The sequence below is a fragment of the Oncorhynchus clarkii genome, chromosome 16, assembly GCF_045791955.1.
Source record: "Oncorhynchus clarkii lewisi isolate Uvic-CL-2024 chromosome 16, UVic_Ocla_1.0, whole genome shotgun sequence".
NCBI lineage: Eukaryota > Metazoa > Chordata > Actinopteri > Salmoniformes > Salmonidae > Oncorhynchus > Oncorhynchus clarkii.
This window is the reverse complement of record NC_092162.1, coordinates 29,784,081-29,803,476: the sequence shown is the minus strand read 5'-3', so window position 1 is coordinate 29,803,476 and position 19,396 is coordinate 29,784,081. Positions and strand designations below refer to the sequence as shown.

Here is a 19,396-nt window from a genome sequence, read left to right as displayed (position 1 = left end):
CACACTATCCTGCTATGTCCATCTCAGACCTTTCAACTCTGTTTCTCTCTCTCTTCTTCTTTTTTCCCCAACCCCCCCCCCCCCCCCATTTGAATGGTGTGATGTGTAAGGGCATAGGTGATTGCCTTCCTCTTCTGTGGTTGTGGGTACTGTGCATGCCCAGGCCTGGTGTGGATACGATTGGGCTCTGGTGTTGTGGGTGAAGGGTATTTTTATCACGTGTTTTGGTGTATTGTGTTTGCTATTATTTCTTGTGGTACAAGGTGCTCTTCCTGTTTGTTTTGAAGACCCTCCCTCGCTGGACCCTCCTTCCCTTCTCTGGAAGCTCCTGCCATCTACTCTCTCTCTCTATAGATGGGACGACCGTTCTCCTCCCAGCTATGGACACCATCCAGCTACTCCTCTCTCATGGTGTTGTGGGTCTAATTGTTACCTCTGCGTTTCCTCCTCTTCTCTCCTCTCTGCTATTTTTTCCCCCTCCATTGCTACTCTCACTCCTTCCCTTTATCGTACTTTCTTCCTACTCACCCCTTAAATATAATTTATCCTTTTAACGTCCACCCTCCCTTTCTCATCCTCCATCCATGTCTCTTCCTTTTCTTTCTCCTCCATCCCCATCTCTTCCTCTTCTTTCTCCTCCATCCATGTCTCTTCCTCTTCTTTCTCCTCCATCCATGTCTCTTCCTCTTCTTTCTCCTCCATCCCTGTCTCTTCCTTATACTTCTCCTCCACCCCTCCTCTTCCATCGACCTGTCCCTTCTCTTTCTCCTCTTCTTCCCTTTCTTCTTCTACCCTTCCTCTCTCATCCTCCTCCTCCACAACTACTCCTAACCCTCTCCCAGACCGCAGGTGTAAACACCACGGACAAGGAGATTGAAGTCCTCTACCTCCCCAATGTCACTTACGAGGATGCTGGGGAGTATACCTGCTTGGCGGGTAATTCTATTGGGATCTCCTATCACACTGCTTGGTTGACGGTGCTTCCAGGTATATACACTCATATACTGCCCTCCCTTTCCCCTCACTCTCTCTCACTCTCTCTCAATGTCATTCACTAACGGTTTTAAACGTTCGGTCAATAAAGTTATTTTGATGATTTCTATGGGAAGAAGGGAGAAGTGAAAAGCTCCTTTGGAGTGAAAGACACACAAACTCAACAAAATAACAAAATATCAGAATACAATGATGAACTTACAGTCAACAACTCAACATCTAATTCGGGGGAATATTAGAGCAGGAATATGTATTACATATATTGTATTATCTTGATGTGTTGAAAGCAAGGGGCCAGATAAAGAGACATTTGCTCTAAGCTTATTATAACCCGACTTCTCCGAATGGCTCGAGTGTCTCGTTACTCAAGAGGAGGTTTGCCTCTCTCTCCCCCTCCCTCATCTCTCTCCCTCTCTCCCCTGGTTCTCGGGGAAAGTATGTTGGTGCTACGTACATTTTGGCTCGGACTGCAAGTTTTTACAGAAGACGGGTGTCTGTCTGTCTTGGTGATTCTGTCTGTCGGTGTCAGTGGCTTCTCTGTCATTTCCTGAGAATTAATAAAAACTCCCTTATGGCTCCACGTATTTCCTGACTCTGATAATTGATTGCCTTTTTATTATTTCTCCTTGAGATAATAAAAAAGAATGTCACAGCTGGAATACTCACGGCTTGACTTTCTCAATTATCAGGGCCAATATTTTTAAATGTATTCAATATATTTGATATAGTGTGTGTGTGTTTAAATTAGGTATGTCAGAGTTAATCAGTTAACTTGATTTTAGTGCACACTTTTTTTTTATTGTGATTAATCAGATTGTATGAAAGCGTTCAAAATCAACTGAAAACATGAAAATACATAATATATATACTGCAAAAAACAATTTTGTCTCCAAAACAAGTTGACATTGAGGTTAAAGAAGGTGTGCTTTATCAAAGAAGGTGTGTTTTATTAATTTACTTAATTTTTATAACCATTATTTTGGGATAAATCAAGACGTCATTATTCTTGTAATGCTTTTTGTATAAACAATCTTAAATTACATCTTAATTTGAGCGAATTATGAATTTGCGATTAATCAAATCGTCATACGATTAACTCGATTAGAACATTTTATCGTTTGGCAGTCCTAGTTTAAATGAATGTGTGTGTCCCTGTGTCTGCACGATTGTGTGTGTTTCTTTTAAATGTGTGTCTGTGTGAGTGTGTCTGTGTTCCTCATGTCTGCACTGACAAACATCCATAGATTTAGCATGGGGTCATTGACACCCTTGATAAAGATTTGCAAAAATAACTGTATAAAATAACTCATTCAAATACTGAGCTATATTATTTTATACTAATACAATTGCTCAGAGAAAGAGATTTTCTTTTCTGCTTATGTATTCTCATTTTGACTGCAAACCCACCACTTGTGTCCATGGCCAAAGAGCTCTATTTTCATGCCCTCTGACCAAAGCACCGGTTTCAATCCAATTGCCAATGCCGTTTAGCAAACTCCAGGCATTTACATATGTTGGATGACATGAAAATAGAGCTCTTTGGCCACGCACACCAGTGGTGTGTTTGGCATTGAAATGAGAATGCATGAACAGAAAAGAACGCCATACCTACTGTAAAATATGGTGGTGGTTCTGGCGCTATTTTGCTTCCACTGGTCTTGGGGCCTTTAAGGTCAACGGCATCATGAACTTTACCCAGCACCAGGACATTTTAGCCAAATACCTGGTGTCCTCCCCCAGGAGGCTGAGACTTGGCCGCAAATGGATCTTTCAGCAAGACAATAACCCCAATAACACTTCAAAGTCCATAAAGAAATGGTTCTATAGCAGTGGAGGCTGCTGTGGGGAGGAGGGGTCATACGTGGTTTCCAGCCACATGGAAACCACGTATGATACCAACCATTGATTGCATTCCAGCCATAATTATGAGCTGTCCTCCCCTCAGCAGCCTCCACTGTTCTATAGCTAGGTTTCCATCCAAATAGCGACAGATTTTCATGCTAATATAACAAAAACACATAAACAATATGCGCATTTTCCCACCAGAGATGTGTTTCCATCCAATTGACTTGTTGACGGTAAAAGGCTGTGCTTGATGACGTAGTGCACATAAAAATAACATAAAAATAATAATAATAGGTTAAATTCCCATGTACCGAATAAAACATACAAGTTAAATGGGTTTCCATAGCATTTTCAACTCTACTGATGGTTTTGTCACAAAAAACATTTCTTATATAGCAAATGTGCCCACTCTGGTCTTGGCACGTGCACTCGATATAGAACAGCTCGCTTGTATAGCCTACATGATGAGATTATTATGGGGGGAAAAAAGCAACTATCAAGCTCATCACAGTGTAGTTTCACCACCCTGTGAAGTTCATCATAACTTATTTCATCTGTAGCATAATAAACTGCATGCTTTCCCGAGTGAGAGGACCACACACACCATATAATCTCGTGACTCCAAGTTTGATAAGATGGTTATTATTATATCGATATTTGCGCATAAAGGCATTTCCACTTCCATTTCTTGCATAATACATTTTACCGACACAAAAAGATCCCACCTTGTCTAGCATATTTTGTTTTGTTGACATTTGGAAGGTTTACCAACAAATTTTGATCAGGCCTGTCGTGACATTTTTTTATCCAACATAAAAAGGTTGGCTGGAAACCTGGTTATTTGCCACAAAATCAACATTTTGCAATGGCCATCTGTCTCTGGATTTGAAACCCATTTTCAAGTCCATAAACTTAGACAAAGGAAATCAAGCATCTGGAAGGATTCTGTATGGAGTAATGGTCTAAGATCCCTCCCAACGTGTTCAACTCATAAAACATTTTAGAAAATGTCTCAGTGCCATTATCCTCACGAGGTGAGCTATTGAAAGGTATTAAAAACAGACTCCTACCTTTTTGAGAGAAAAAAATATATTACTGTTAAACAATCTCTTTCTCTGAGCATTTATATTCATATAGAAGAATAGAGTTTCCAAAATGTTTGGAGCATACAATATAGCTCACTGTTTCAAATATTTATTTTATACAATAATTTTTGCTCATCTTTATCAAGGATATCAATCATTTCGAACCCCACTGTATATACCAAACACAGTTAAAGTCCATATAAATAGAACACTTATGCTCATTCCTTAGAGGTTCAGTTCAGGCAACAGAGTTGGCCAACATTAATGCATCTACATGTATGTAGGGTGGGTGAGATGTCTGGACTCTGGACATTAAATGAGATGGATGATAGCACTTAATCTCCTGAAATCCACAACATGAACAGAACAGCAAGTACACAAATCCCCTCATTGCCCTCCCAGATAATAGCCTTGCTTTGTCTCTGAACAAAATACTATTATTATGCATAGTTGCTTTACCCCTATTTACATGTACATATTACTTCAATTACCTCAACTAACTTGTACCCCCGCACATTGATTCGGTACCGGTACCCCCTGTATATATAGCCTTGTTATTGTTATTTTATTGTGTTACTTTTTTTCAACTTTAGTTTATTTAGTAAATATTTTCTCAACTCTTATTTTCCTTAAAACTGCATTGTTGGTTAAGGGCTTGTCAATGTGCTGGTCAAGCAATGGGCTTGTCAAAGCATTTCACGATGTATTCGGGGGATGAACATTGTTCTTTGATTGGATTTAATTTCTTGGCGAATAGTATCTTTAATTTATTGCCCTAGTCCCCATGTATCTGCTCTGGTGGCGCCTGCATAGCTCTTTCTGCCTTCTGTGTTGCGCTGTGGTTTTTGGACCAGGTGATACGAAGCCGACTGGAGAAAGGTTCCTACATGTTACTTCCCCCTGGCTGCACAGTACAAGGGCATTGTTTGTAGCCATGGGTGGATGACATGCATTATGGAACAGGCTGTGGTCCTATAGCCACACAGAGACAGACCCAGACCCATTTCATACAGACAGGAAGCTCAGGCCATATATCGCCACAAAGGGCACCACTCACTTGTTTGCAGTCTGATGTGAAGCGTGTGTGTCAAACAGTGCGTGTATCTAGGTGAGAGAGGGAGGGAGAACGTGTGTGTGCGTGCATGTATGTGTATTTGAGAGAGTGTGTCTTCACCCTGCGTGTGTGTGGTGTGTCAAGTCACCCTGAATGTAGGCACTTAGTACAGCCCCCTGCTTGAGCTCAGTGTATTTACCTCGTAAAAATAGAATCAGAATGATTATATTTCTATGGTTTAGCCCCTCTTCTTAGATCAATTCCATTTTCTGTCTGTCCTAGATGGGCAGTAGATGGTTGTGTGAAGAAGAGAGAGTAGAGGGAGGGAGATGGAGAGAGAAACATGTGTGCGTCTTTCTCATTATTTATGTTTTGTTTGTCTATCTAGCAATGACGTGTGTGTGTGTGCGTGTGTGTCGTTTCCATGGCATGTGTTCTGTTCATACATGTGCGTCTATCAGATGTGTCCATGTCTTTTTTGTTTAAGTGTCTGTGTGCCCACGTCCGTGTGTTTGTGTACATTATGTCATGAGTCAGTATGTGCCTCTACGTTCCACTTTCTATCCCTCCCTGACACTCTCCCCTCGCCCCCCTTCTGCTCCCCAAACAGCCAATAAGGAAGAGACAGTGACGGGTCTGACATCACCTGACTACGTGGAGATAGCCATATACTGCATCGGGGTGTTCATGATCGCCTGTATGGTGGTCATCGTGGTGGTGTGCCGGATGAGAAATACGGCTAAGAAGCCTGACTTCGGGAACCAGCCAGCAGTCCACAAACTCAGCAAGCAGATACCTCTGCGTCGCCAGGTAACAGAAAGTAGATAAGGGGTTTCCAAGGCATTTAACACCCATAAAAAGACAAACTCCACACACACATGCATTTATACATAATTCTCTTTTCACACTATTGTGCTGACCCAAACCAAACTGTACTGACTGGGATTTTATTTTTTCATTGTTTCAGCTACTATGGTGGATGTGTAACCAGGCCAGCTCAGTACAGCTTGGCTTGGTTCAGGTTCAGCAGTGTGAAAAGCCCCATATACTCCATCTTAAATAAAAACAACAGAAAATAGTCCAAGGTTTACCTACCAAGAGCAGAAAACACCCAAAAAGTTCCACCGCATTTGTATTCCCGACATAGATCAATTGGGTTACTGGGACTCTGATTTGAGAACCCAGTTAATTTAGCTGTTCAGGGGAAGTGGATTTTAATAAGACTACTGTAACTAATACATCGCACTGCTTGAGGTGCTATGCATCAGTTAACTCCACTGAAAGACAGCTAGCTACAGTGCATGGTGTCTGAGCATGTTAGCACTGCTCTCCAGCACCTCTAGCTACTGTTCTAGCTCCTCTACCTCTCTGTGAGTGATGCTTTTCCCTCAAGGGGAAAACAAACTCCAAGAGGTACAAAAAGTGATGGATTACATTCCTGCGAGAGATGGGTGGTTCCAGTGTCAAGGTAAGGTTGGAGCAGAAAGGAGAGAAGAGCCCTGAGGACAATGATAAACGGACACATTCATCAGATAGAACATTACTCTAGCACTGAGATGTGATCACTAATGATCCCTAACATGCATTAACTTGCTTTTTAAAAAGCATGAAGAATATGTTGATTTGCACAGTATCAATATAATTTAAAGCCCATGTAATGAGGCATTTGATCTTTAGATTTTTTTTCATCACACAGACACGTGTGCGCCCGCACACACCCACCTACACTCCTGGTCCTCACAATAATAGTAATACAAACACATACACATGCCTATCCCTGCCATTTCTTATTTGACCAGTGTATCTAGGCTCAGGTGATCAGCCAATTTGTCGTCTCCTACAGGTGTCAAATGACTCCAGCTCCTCGATGAACTCCAGCACCCCATTGGTCCGCATCACCACACGACGCAGCTCGGCCGGCCATGACGACCCCATCCCAGAGTACGACCTCCCAGAGGACCCACGCTGGGAGTTTTCCAGAGACAGGTGATGGGCAGGGACGGGAACAGGGGTAGGAATAGGGAAGGGGGAGGTAAAGGATGTAGCGGGGAGGGGTCAGTGTACAAGGGTGTCATTGACCTCAACAGTATGGCCACATTTCAGGCCGCCTACATAGTAGTCACTCACCAAACCTCAGAACATCTCTGTTTCATAATTTTCTTTCAATTCGCAAGAGGCTGAATGTGTCTCACTGGAGAAGCATCCAAGTGAACGAAACAGCACCCCTCTTTCTCAGTATGTGTAGCCCATCTATCTGATGCTGTCTGATCAAAAAGAGTGACATTGTTGCCGCCCGTAGCATTGAATGTAAGAGAAGGCAGCGAGCATTTGGCCTCCTTTGATACATTTTTTTATAATTATAATAGCCAGTTAGCGTTGAGCTAAACTGAGTGAGCTCAACTGTGAATGTTCCTGGCGCACTAAAAAAGTGTCAAGGGTAGCCAGTTTGGATTTGACTTCAGAACAATCACATCAAAAGCAGAACGGCATTTATAGCAAAAAAACTTGAATAGTTGCATCTCATTGTGTCGTTGTCCTCCGGTGGCTAGCTAGCTAAAACTATCCCTTTTCCTAAATTAGCTATGGATGGAGATAGGGATTTGGACTTGTGGTTTTACTTCATTCTCCGTACCGGCCAGTGATTATAAATGGCGATTCTGATCCAACCATAAATTCATACATTGTGCCCCTGGCCTGAGAGGATGGAAGTAGCTAGATCTAATAGGCTAATGTTAGCTAGCTGGCCTGGCACATAGATGGCCATGAAAGGAAGATATCGAGGCTATCGAGCAAGTATTTTAGCCAGGTAGCCTAGGACAACAAAAACTTCAAGCGTATACAAAAACTTCAAGCGTGTACTTAGCCAACAAGAGATGATCAGTTATTGGTGTTTCTCTACAAGTAGGGTGAGTCAACATGTTTTTTCTACTTGCACGCACACACAAACACACAAATCAGTACCATGGACAGCCACATCATATTTAGCTTACATTGATTGGACTAAGTTGTTTTTGGTGTCTTTCCACTATATTAAACTAAGCAGACAGTTGAAGTCGGAAGTTTACTTACACTTAGGATTTGAGTCATTAAAAGTCGTTTTTCAACCACTCCACAAATTTCTTGTTAACAAACTATAGTTTTGGCAAGTTGGTTAGGACATCAACTTCGTGCATGACACAAGTAATTTTTCCAGCAATTGTTTACAGAAATATTATTTCACTAATAATTCACTGTATCACAATTCCAGTGGGTCAAAAGTTCACATACACTAAATTGACTGTGCCTTTAATTAAACAGCTTGGAAAATTTCAGAAAGTTATGTAATGGCTTTAGAAGCTTCTGATAGGCTAATTGACATAATTTGAGTCAATTGGAGGTGTACCTGTGGATGTATTTCAAGGCCTGCCTTCGAACTCGGTGCCTCTTTGCTTGACATCATGGGGAAATCAAAATAAATTATCCAAGACCTCAGAAAAAAAAGTCTGGTTCATCCTTGGGAGCAATTTCCAAACGCCAGAAGGTACAAAGAATAGTACCCAAGTATAAACACCATGGGCCCACGCAGCCGTCATACCGCTGAGGAAGGAGACGTGTTCTTTCTCCTATAGATGACCGTGCTTTGGTGCGAAAATCAAATCAATTGAGTTGCAAATCAATCCCAGAACAGCAGCAAAGGACCTCGTGAAGATGCTGAAGGAAACCAGTACAAAAGTATCTATATCCACAGTGAAACGAGTCCTATATCGACATAACCTGAAAGGCCACTCAGCAAGGAAGAAGCCACTGCTCCAAAACCGCCATAAAAAAAGCCAGACTACAGTTTGCAACTGCACATGGGGACAAAGATTGTACTTTTTGGAGGAATGTCCTCTGGTCCGATGAAACAAAAATAGAACTGTTTGGCCATAATGACCATTGTTATGTTTGGAGGGAAAATGGGGAGGCTTGCAAGTCAAAGAACACCATCCCAACCGTGAAGCACGTGGTTGGCAGCATCATGTTGTGGGGGTGCTTTGCTGCAGGAGGGACTGGTGCACTTCCAAAATAGATGGCATGGGGAAGGAAAATGATGTGGGTATATTGAAGCAATATCTCAATACATCAGTCAGGAAGTTAGTTGCAAATTGACAATGACCCCAAGCGTACTTCCAAAGTTGGGACAAAATGGCTTAAGGACAACAAATTCAAGGTATTGGAATGGCCATCACAAAGCCCTGACCTCAATCCTATAGAAAATTTGTGGGCAAAACTGAAAAAGCGTGTGCGAGCAAGGAGGCCTACAAACTTGACTCAGTTACACCAGCTCTGTCAGGAGGAATAGGCCAAAATGCACCCAAATTATTGTGGGAAGCTTGTGGAAGGCTACCCAAAACATTTGACCAAAGTTAATAAATTTAAAGGCATTGCTACCAAATACTAATTGTGTATGTAAACTTCTGACCCACTGGGAATGTGATGAAATAAATAAATAATTCTCTCTACTATTATTCGGACATTTCACATTCTTAAAATGAAGTGGTGATCCTAACTGACCTAAGACAGGGAATTTTTACTAGGATTACATTTCAGGAATTGTGAAAGTTGAGTTTAAATGTATTTGGCTAAGGTGTATGTAAACTTCCGACTTCAACTGTAGGTGATTTGATAATGTTGAAGTTGAAATGGTGCTGGAATAGTGAAGGCAGCTCTTTTCAACTTGAGGTAACTCTCCGTGGTTCTAAATCAATGGTTGTTTTGTAGTCCAAAAATATCAGAAACAATTTGCTTGACCATGCTGTAGGTTATGTAACTGTTTGTTACATGCAAAATGCTTTGAGGACTTGCTCGCTGGGTTTGTGATGAAACAAAGGTGTGGTTGAATTTATTCTGCTACTGTGTCTTCTTATTGTCTCGGCTTTCAGCCTACAGTATATATAATATGAACTAACAGGTTATAGAGCAAACAACCAAATTATCACAACACATAGGCTACTGGACTGCAATATAGATTAAGTGTCTTTCACATTTTTGTTACGCAACTGTTTCACCGACCCCCTGGAATGCGGCCTATGGCTTTCTCAGGTATTTCTCTGAGAATCGGTGAGGCAATGGGTGAGGCCCAAGATTAACTGCATACTGCTGTAAGCTGCAGTCGGTGAGGTTTTTGCTCAGTTTGGAATGTATTTCTACCTAACACACCATCAGTGGGTCTGTAAAATCCAGAATCATCCGGTTTTCAGGAGAAAAGCAGAGAAGAGGCGAAGCCTGAAAACCGTATGCTTCCGGTTTCCTTCGACCCCACTCAGGTGTTTATTTTACGCCTGCTACTTTAGGTTATCGAACTTCAAACAAACCCAGAAATGAATCCAGTGCAGTGTCCCAGTTGTCAGAGATTGTGGCAGTGATTTCACACTAGCTCTTTCAAGTGAAAGTGTGAATGTTGCTAATTACTTTGTCTCCTAACTAGATGCATTGTAGTAGCATGTACCCCCTTATCATGAATGACAACGTTAGCTAATATTTGGCTAACTGATTGTGTATGCAGGCTATTACATGAGGTACTAGTGTTGTCTGGTATAATATACCATTAAGCACCATTGAACATGGTCTGTGATCTGTAATGATTAACCAGTGAGTAATGACTGTGGCTGTGATAAAAAAATGTCACTGTACCAGAGTAGTGTTCATTAGGCAGCAAACAGAATAAAATTGACTTAAGAAACACACACAATAAGAAACACACATTTTTCTTTTCCATGTTTAAAAACTTTGGTCTCTACTGAACATGACCCAGGGTGGCCATTGGCACCCAGCCCTTTCCGTATCGCTTACACAGACCAATGAGTCATTTCTCAGTGCTACACTGTACCAGGGTCCTGTTCATTAGGCACCAAACAGAAGGAAACAGACTGAAACCGGGAGGAACTACCTGGAAGTGTCCAATGAGAAAAGCATATTTTCGATTAATGTTGCACTTTTCCTTTTTGCCTACTGAACAGGACCGTGTGTGTGTGTGTGTGTGTGTGTGTGTGTGTGTGTGTGTGTGTGTGTGTGTGTGTGTGTGTGTGTGTGTGTGTGTGTGTGTCATGGCTGTAATCTGTGTTTGTGCTGTGACTGTTTGCTTTGCCTCACACCAGGGGAGTTAGTCCCTACTACGAGTTGAACTAGTGGCCTCAGTCAGTTTCAGTGGAAAGTGTCAGGCTGAAGGCCACAACAGACTTATTATACAAAGTGATTTTGCTTCGGTGAGGTCTCTTGTTGTTAAGCAATGGGGAAACCCCAGACAGTAAAACACAATCCGGCTCTTGGGTTATTAATATGCTTCTGCCTGTGGTGTTTCGCCATGCCATGTTTTTGTGAAGATTTAACAGTAGGCGATCAAAAGCATTCAACATGTCTCCTTGGCATGCTCAATTAAGCCCCTACTGTTAAATCTAGTATGTCTCTCGTTTATCTCTGTCTCCTCTCCGACTCTCCTCGTCTGTCATTCCCAAGTGCCTCAGGGGCCGTGGTGGAGATGCGGAACACTCAGGAATGCTAACGTTTGTGCTGGCATGGAAGAAAAAATAACATTGATTATGTGTGGTGGGCCAGGGCAGAAAGGGTGCCATTGAGCTAGGGGTGGTGGTGGGGGGGGGCATCTGTGTGGACAGACTAGGGATTGTGTTACTCTGATGGCGTGCTGGCCTTAGGCCCCGGAGCCAGTGTGAATGTTTACACAACCTCAAGACTGGGCCACAGGGGCAGGCCACCGCCTGTCAATCAAACTAGGACCAATCTATTACCAAAGGATCCGTGAGCAGAGAGGTGTTGTGACCATGATTGATAGTGGTGTGGGAAGTGTGGGACTGGGTCTAAGTGTGTGTGCGTGCGTGCACATGCCCATGTGAGTGTGTATAACGGAGAGCTATTACAAATTCTGTGTGTAGCTATACAGCTGTTTGAACTATTCTTCTAACCTCTCCCTCTCCTCCTCTACAGGTTAACTCTGGGCAAGCCACTGGGCGAGGGCTGCTTTGGCCAGGTGGTGATGGCCGAAGCATTGGGCATTGATAAGGACAAGCCCAAGGAGGCCGTCACAGTGGCTGTGAAGATGCTGAAAGGTAAAGTGCATTCAGAAAGTATTCAGACCCCTTGACATTGTTACTTTACAGCCTTATTCTAAAATGGATTAAATTGTTTTTTTTTCTATCTATACACAATACCCCATAATGACAAAGCAAAACAGGTTCAGAAAGTTTTGCTAATCTATTAAAAATAAAAGCCTGAAATATCACAATTACATAAGTATTCAGAGGTCTTACTTAGTACTTTGTTGAAGCACCTTTGGCAGCGATTACAGCCTAGAGTCTTCTTTGGTATGATGCTACAACCTTGGCACACCTGTATTTGGGGAGTTTCTCCCATTCTCCTCTGCAGAACGTCTCAAGCTCTGTCAGATTGCATGGGGAGCGTCGCTGCACAGCTATTTTCAGATCTCTCCAGAGATGTTAGATCGGGTTCAAGTCCGGGCTCTGGCTGGGCCACTCAAGGACATTCAGAGACTTGTCCAGAAGCCACTCCTGGGTTGTCTTGGCTGTGTTCTTAGGATCGTTGTCCTGTTATAAGGTGAACCTTTGCCCCTGTCTGAGATCTTGAGCTCTCTGGAGCAGGTTTTCATGATCTCTCTGTACTCTCTGTGCTCTGTTCATCTTTACCTCGATCGTGACTAGTCTCCCAGTCCCTGCCGCTGAAAAACATCCCCACAGCATGATGCTGCCACCACCAAGCTTCTCCGTAGGGATAGTATTGGCCAGGTGATGAGAGTGACACTTGGCTATCAGGCCAAAGAGTTCAATCTTGGTTTCATCAGACCAGAGAATCTTGTTTCTCATGGTTTCTCATGGTTTCTTTAGGTGCCTTTTGGCAAACCCCAAGTGGGCTGTCATGTGCCTTTTAATGAGGAATGCCTTCTGTCTGGCCACTCTACATAAAGGCCTGATTGGTAGAGTGCTGCATAGGTGGTTGTCCTTCTGGAAGGTTATCCCATCTCCACAGAGGAACTCTGGAGCTCTATCAGAATGACCATCGGGTTCTTGGTCACCTCCCTGACCAAGGCCCTTCTCCCCTGATTGCTCAGTTTGGCCAGGTGGCCAGCTTGGTGGTTCCAAACTTCTTCCATTTAAGAATGATGGAGGCCATTGTGTTCTTGGGAACCTTCTGTGCTGTAGAAATGTTTTGGTACCCATCCCCAAGATCTGTGCCTCGACACAATCCTGTCTCTGAGCTCTACGGACAATTCCTACGACTTCATGGCTCTGTATTTGCTCTGACATGCACTGTCAACTGTGGGACCTTATATAGACAGGTGTGTGCCTTTCCAAATCATGTCCAATCAATTAAATTTACCACAGGTGGACTCCTAGTTGTAGAAACATCTCAAGGATGTTGAAATGGAAACAGGAGTCTCGAGCCTCATAGCAAAGGGTCTAAATACTTATGTAAATAAGGTATTTATTGCAAAACATGTCTAAAAAACTGTTTTTGTTTTGGCATTATGGGGTATTGTGTGTATATTGATGAGGGGGAAAAAATGATGTAATACATTTTAGAATATGGCTTTAACGTAACAAAATGTGGAAAAATGAAAGGGGTCTAAATACTTTCCGGATGTACTGTACATGTGAGTTTTTCCCTCAATTTGTATCTGTGCGTGTGTTTGTGTTTACCACTGTGCGTGTGTCCCTCCCTCAGTAAAGCCTACGGGATCTTAGTATCTCAGTATTGACACAGTGTATCCCTAGCCGTGTGACACACTGCCCTGCTAGCTGTAAAGCCACTGGCTCTAGTTTGGGGTATATGTTGTGGCTGGGCGTGTGTGTTTGTGTACGAGGGTGTGTTTACTTACAGTATGTATTAGTTCTTATTTACACTACATACCAATGCACACCTGGCTGTGTGTGCAAGTACACCATCAGGCTTGGGGGAATAATGGATTACATGAAATCCATTACAACTGACTGATTCCAAAAATCGGACAGACTTTGGTTTTTAATGCCTCTTAAGGGAAAGTAATGTAAAAGTTACTGAAAGTAATCAGATTATGTTCCTGAGTTTGGGTAATCCAAAAGATATGTTACTGATTACGATAATTACATTAAAAAAGTAACCTACCCAACCGTGTACACTACATACACAAACACCTGCTCGCCGAACATCTCATTCCAAAATCATGGGCATTAATATGGAGTTGGTCCCCCCTTTGCTGCTGTAACAGCCTCCACTCTTCGAGGAAGGCTTTTCACTAGATGTTGTAACATTGCTGTGGGGACCTGATTCCATTCAGCCAAAAGAGCATTTGTGGGGTCGGGCACTGATGTTGGGCGATTAGGCCTGGCTTGCAGTCAGCGTTCCAATTCATCCTAAAGGTGTTCGATGGGGTTGAGGTCAGGGCTCTGTGCAGGCCAGTCAAAGTTCTTCCACACCGATCTCAACAAACCATTTCTGTATGGACCTCGGTTTGTGTGCAAGGGCATTCTCATGCGAAAACAGGAAAGGACCTTCCCCAAACTGTTGCCACAAAGTTGGAAACACAGAATCGTTTAGAATGTCATTGTATGCTGTAGCATTTAGATGTATCTTCACTGGAACTAAGTGGCCTAGCCCAAACCATGAAAAACAGACCCAGATCATTATTCCTCCTTCACCAAACTTTACAGTTGGCACTATGCATTCGGTCAGGTAGCGTTCCACAGGCATCCGCCAAACCCAGATTTGTCCGTCGGACTGCCAGATGGTGAAGCGTGATTCATCACATCATAGTCCAATAGCCCCAAGCTTTACACCACTCCAGCCGACCCTTGGCATTGTGCATGGTGATTTTAGGCTTGTGTGTGGCTGCTCAGCCATGGAAACTAATTTCATGAAGCTCCCGACTAACAGTTCTTGTGCTGACGTTGCTTCCAGAGACAGTTTGGAACTCGATAATGAGTGTTGCAACCGAGGACAGAGGATTTTTACGCATTACGCGCTTCAGCACTCAGTGGTTCTGTTGTGTGAGCTTGTCTGGCCTACCACTTCGCGGCTGAGCCATTGTTTCTCTGAGCCATTTCCACTTCACAATAACAGCACTTAGTTAACGGGGCCAAATTTAGCAGGGCAGAAATCTGACGAACTGACTTGTTGGCACTGAGATTTTCAGTAAGGTCATTCTACTGACAATGTTTGTCTATGGAGATTGCATGGCTGTGTGCTCGATTTTATACACCTGTCAGCAACGGCTGTGGCTGAAATAGCCAAATCCACTAATTTGAAGGGGTGTCCACATACGTTTGTGTGTATATATATATATATACACTATATATATATATATATATATAGTGTACATACAAACCTGCCTATATGTCACTGAATGTGCGTGTGTACCTGAACCCAAAATCTAGGTGTGTGTGTACCATAAAAGGTTCTGTGTAATGGATGCCTACAGCGCGTATTTGATGCACAAAGATATAGTCACTCGGTGGACATTCAATGTTGCCATTAAGTCATACATAATCAGATAACATTGGAAATTGGCTAGATTTGTTCCTACCTACCTAAGGATTCATTTGATAGCCCCCATGTCTCACACACAGACCAAATTGAAACTTGCATTTTTAAGATGTTTGCTGTTTGGTGAAAACATTGTATAAAGTAAACATTATGACTCTGGGGCTGGTGATCAATAACGGTAGGTCACAGGCAGAAAAATAAGTTCATCCTCGTGTAGGTAGCAGCCATCTTGAAATGAAGTCATCGGCTCGGCCTGCCCTTGTAAATTCATATGCCCATATTTGGTAGTAGGTCACGCCAAAGATTTGAAGGCACCAATCAATAGCCAAGATACTTAGCTTTCCGCAGTCACCCTACTTTTCCAAACTGAATTGAATAAATAAAAAATCTAATAGGGTCCCCAAATATGGGGACTTTACATTTTAAAGTAACTGAGCGAGACAGGACCATCCAGGGAGGGCTAGTTAACAGGTAATGATGCTGACAAATGAATGCAGCCTATAACATTGCGCATGTGTCTGTAATTAATGAATATGTATTTTCTGTCCTCTATAATGACCCATTGTTCATCCCTCCTCCTTCCCCTCTCCAGACGATGCTACAGAAAAGGACCTGTCTGATCTGGTGTCAGAGATGGAGATGATGAAGATGATCGGTAAACACAAGAACATTATCAACCTGCTAGGGGCCTGTACACAAGATGGTGAGTACAAGGGACTCTACCATAACTTACTCTGTACCTCTCCCATACATCTACAGTGGTGGCCAAAAGTTGAGAATGGCACAAATATTAATTTCCACAAAGTTTGCTGCTTCAGTGTCTTTAGTTATTTTTTGTCAGATGTCACTATGGAATACTGAAGTATTTCAGTAAATTACAAGCATTTCATAAGTGATAAAGGCTTTTATTGACGATTACATAACGTTGATGCAAAGAGTCAATATTTGCAGTGTTGACCCTTCTTTTTCAAGACCTCTGCAATCCGCCCTGGCATGCTGTCAATTAACTTCTGGGCCAAATTAACTTAAATCCTGAATGATGGCAGCGTATTCTTGCATAATAAATGTTTGGAGTTTGTCAGAATTTGTGGGTTTTTGTTTGTCCACCCGCCTCTTGAGGATTGACCACAAGTTCTCAATGGAATTAAGGTCTGGGGAGTTTCCTGGCCTTGGACCCAAAATATCGATGTTTTGTTCCCCGAGCCACTTAGTTATCACTTTTGCCTTATGGCAAGGTGCTCCATCATGCTGGAAAACACATTGTTCGTCACCAAACTGTTCCTGGAGGGTTGGGAGAAGTTGCTCTCTGAGGATGTGTTGGTACCATTCTTTATTCATGGCTATGTTAGGAAAAATTGTGAGTGAGCCCACTCCCTTAGCTGAGAAGCAACCCCACACATGAATGGTCTCAGGATGCTTTACTGTTGGCATGACACAGGACTGATGGTAGCGCTCACCATGTCTTCTCCGGACAAGCTTTTTTCCGGCTGCACCAAACAATTGGAAAGGGGATTCCTCAGAGGAAATTACTTATTACCCCAGTCCTCAGCAGTCCAATCCCTGTACCTTTTGCAGAATATCAGTCTGTCCCTGATGTTTTTCCTGGAGAGAAGTGGCTTCTTTGCTGCCCTTCTTGTGGCTTCTTTGCTGCCCTTCCTCTGTCAAACACGTGACGGCACGTGTTTGACAGAGGAAGAACAATGATTCCTTTTGAAGCTTCCAGTCTGTTATTCAAATGCAATAGCATGACAGAGTGAACTCCAGCCCTGTCCTCGTCAACACTCACACCTGTGTTAACTTCTCTAGGGTAGGGGGCAGCATTTGGAATTTTGGATGAAAAGCATGCCAGCTTTCTACTCAGGCCCAGAAGATAGGATATGCATATAATTAGTAGATTTGGATAGAAAACACTCTAAAGTTTCCAAAACTGTTAAAAGAATGTGAGTATAACAGAACTGATTTGGCAGGCGAAAACCTGAGAAATCCATTCAGGAAGTAGTTTTTTTTCTGTAGTTTTCTATTCAATGCCATTACAGTATCCATTGACTTAGGACTCAAATTGCAGTTCCTGTGCATTCCACTAGATGTCAACAGTCTTTAGAAATTGTTTCAGGCTTGTATTCTGAAAAATGAGAGAGTAAGAGCAGTCTGAATGAGTGGACTGCCGTGTCAGAGCTTTTTCATGCGCGTGACCAGAGACAGTGCCTTTCTTGTTTACCTTTTATATTGACAACGTTATTGTCCGGTTGAAATATTATAGATTTTTTAGGCTAAAAACAACCTGAAGTTTGAATATAAACATTGTTTGACATGTTTCTATGAACTTTACGGAAATAAAGTGGATTATTGAACAAAATAAACATTTATTGAATACATTGTCTTCTGAGTGCACCCATATGAAGATTATCAAAGGTAAGGGATTCATTTTATCTCTATTTCTGACTTGTGTAACTCTTCTACTTGGCTGGTTACTGTTTGTAATGATTTCTCTGCTGGGCTATGTTCTCAAATAATCGTACGGTATGCTTTCGCCGTAAAGCATTTTTGAAATCTGGTTGGATTCACAAGAAGTTAATCTTTAAACCAATGTCAAATAGTTGTATCTTTTCTGAATTTTTATGAGTATGCCTGTATTTGAATTTGGCGCTCTGCAATCTCACTGGATGTTGGCCAGGTGGGACGCTAGCGTCCTAGAGAGGTTAACGAGAGAATCACTGACATGATGTCAGCTGGTCTTTTTGTGGCAGGGCTGAAATGCAGTGGAAATGTTTTTGGGGGATTCAGTTTATTTGCAAGGCAATTAATTGCAATTCATCTGATCACTCTTCATAATATTCTAGAGGACATGTAAATTGCCATCATACAAACTGAGGCAGCAGACTTTGTGAAAATTAATATTTGTGTAATTCTCAAAACTTTTGGCCACGACTGTACTATGAATATGGTGTTGAATATCAGAACTGAATCTACATCCGTATTTTATCCACACACACGACAAAACCTCTCCCACCATACATTTGTCATGTTTGACTCTGTCATTCACAAATTGTCAGCATTCAAGTTTTCAAGATAACATCCTGATACCGATAATCCCTGATTGACTCGTTCCTTCAATACTCAAGATTCATCCCTCCCCCCCAATTTGTAAAGCAGTGATCAGTCAGTGTGGAGTCCTAAATGTGTGCATGTGTCCTCTCTCTCTTTCTGTCTGTGTCTCTTTTTCTCTCTGTGACAGGCCCTCTATATGTGATAGTGGAGTATGCCTCTAAAGGGAACCTGAGGGAGTATCTACGTGCCCGCAGGCCCCCTGGCATGGAATACTCCTACGATATTACCCGCTGCTCAGATGAACAGCTCACCTTCAAGGACTTGGTCTCCTGTACCTACCAGGTGGCACGGGGCATGGAATATCTGGCCTCACAGAAGGTACACACACACACACACAAACACACATACAATATGTTCATTCTCACCATTCTGCTTGGTAGACACACTTCCTTGGCATTGCACTGGGTCCTTGTGACTAGGGCTTTAGCCATGGTGGTTGTGTAAAAAGTGTGTGTTTATCAATATTGTCTCCTAAAAACACATCTCTAGCCACCTGTCCAAATCTTAGCATTGTCTCTCTCTTTCACACAAAGCCTCTCTGTGTGGACAACTGAAGAATAGCTTTTCACAACGCATTCACAACTGGCAATGGGCACTATAGCCAAACACTCCATCACGCTCCTGCTTACTAGAGGAATGTGACAGAGCCTAGAGCATACAATAACACAGTATGCTAACACACTCACATGCATACATACACACGCATACACACATGCACCTAAACACACATGCACAGGAGACATAAACATCTAGGTGCACAAACAACTTCTACCATGTATCTGTCATGAATCTTCCTCCAATT

The 19,396-nt window shown here is 42.5% G+C and overlaps 1 protein-coding gene across 2 annotated transcripts in view; it reads left to right on the top strand.

The window, feature by feature from the left end:
* LOC139368301 (fibroblast growth factor receptor 2-like) overlaps positions 1 to 19,396 on the top strand; it is a 95,504-nt gene that overhangs the window by 57,095 nt on the left and 19,013 nt on the right. Inside the window, exons 8-13 of one of the 2 annotated variants that reach the window (XM_071107047.1) lie at positions 843 to 987; positions 5,588 to 5,787; positions 6,821 to 6,963; positions 11,938 to 12,059; positions 16,079 to 16,189; positions 18,722 to 18,912. In XM_071107047.1, coding sequence (XP_070963148.1) covers positions 843 to 987; positions 5,588 to 5,787; positions 6,821 to 6,963; positions 11,938 to 12,059; positions 16,079 to 16,189; positions 18,722 to 18,912 — 912 coding nt within the window. The remainder of the gene's footprint in view (positions 1 to 842; positions 988 to 5,587; positions 5,788 to 6,820; positions 6,964 to 11,937; positions 12,060 to 16,078; positions 16,190 to 18,721; positions 18,913 to 19,396) is intronic. The other variant, XM_071107048.1, reaches the window with a different exon arrangement.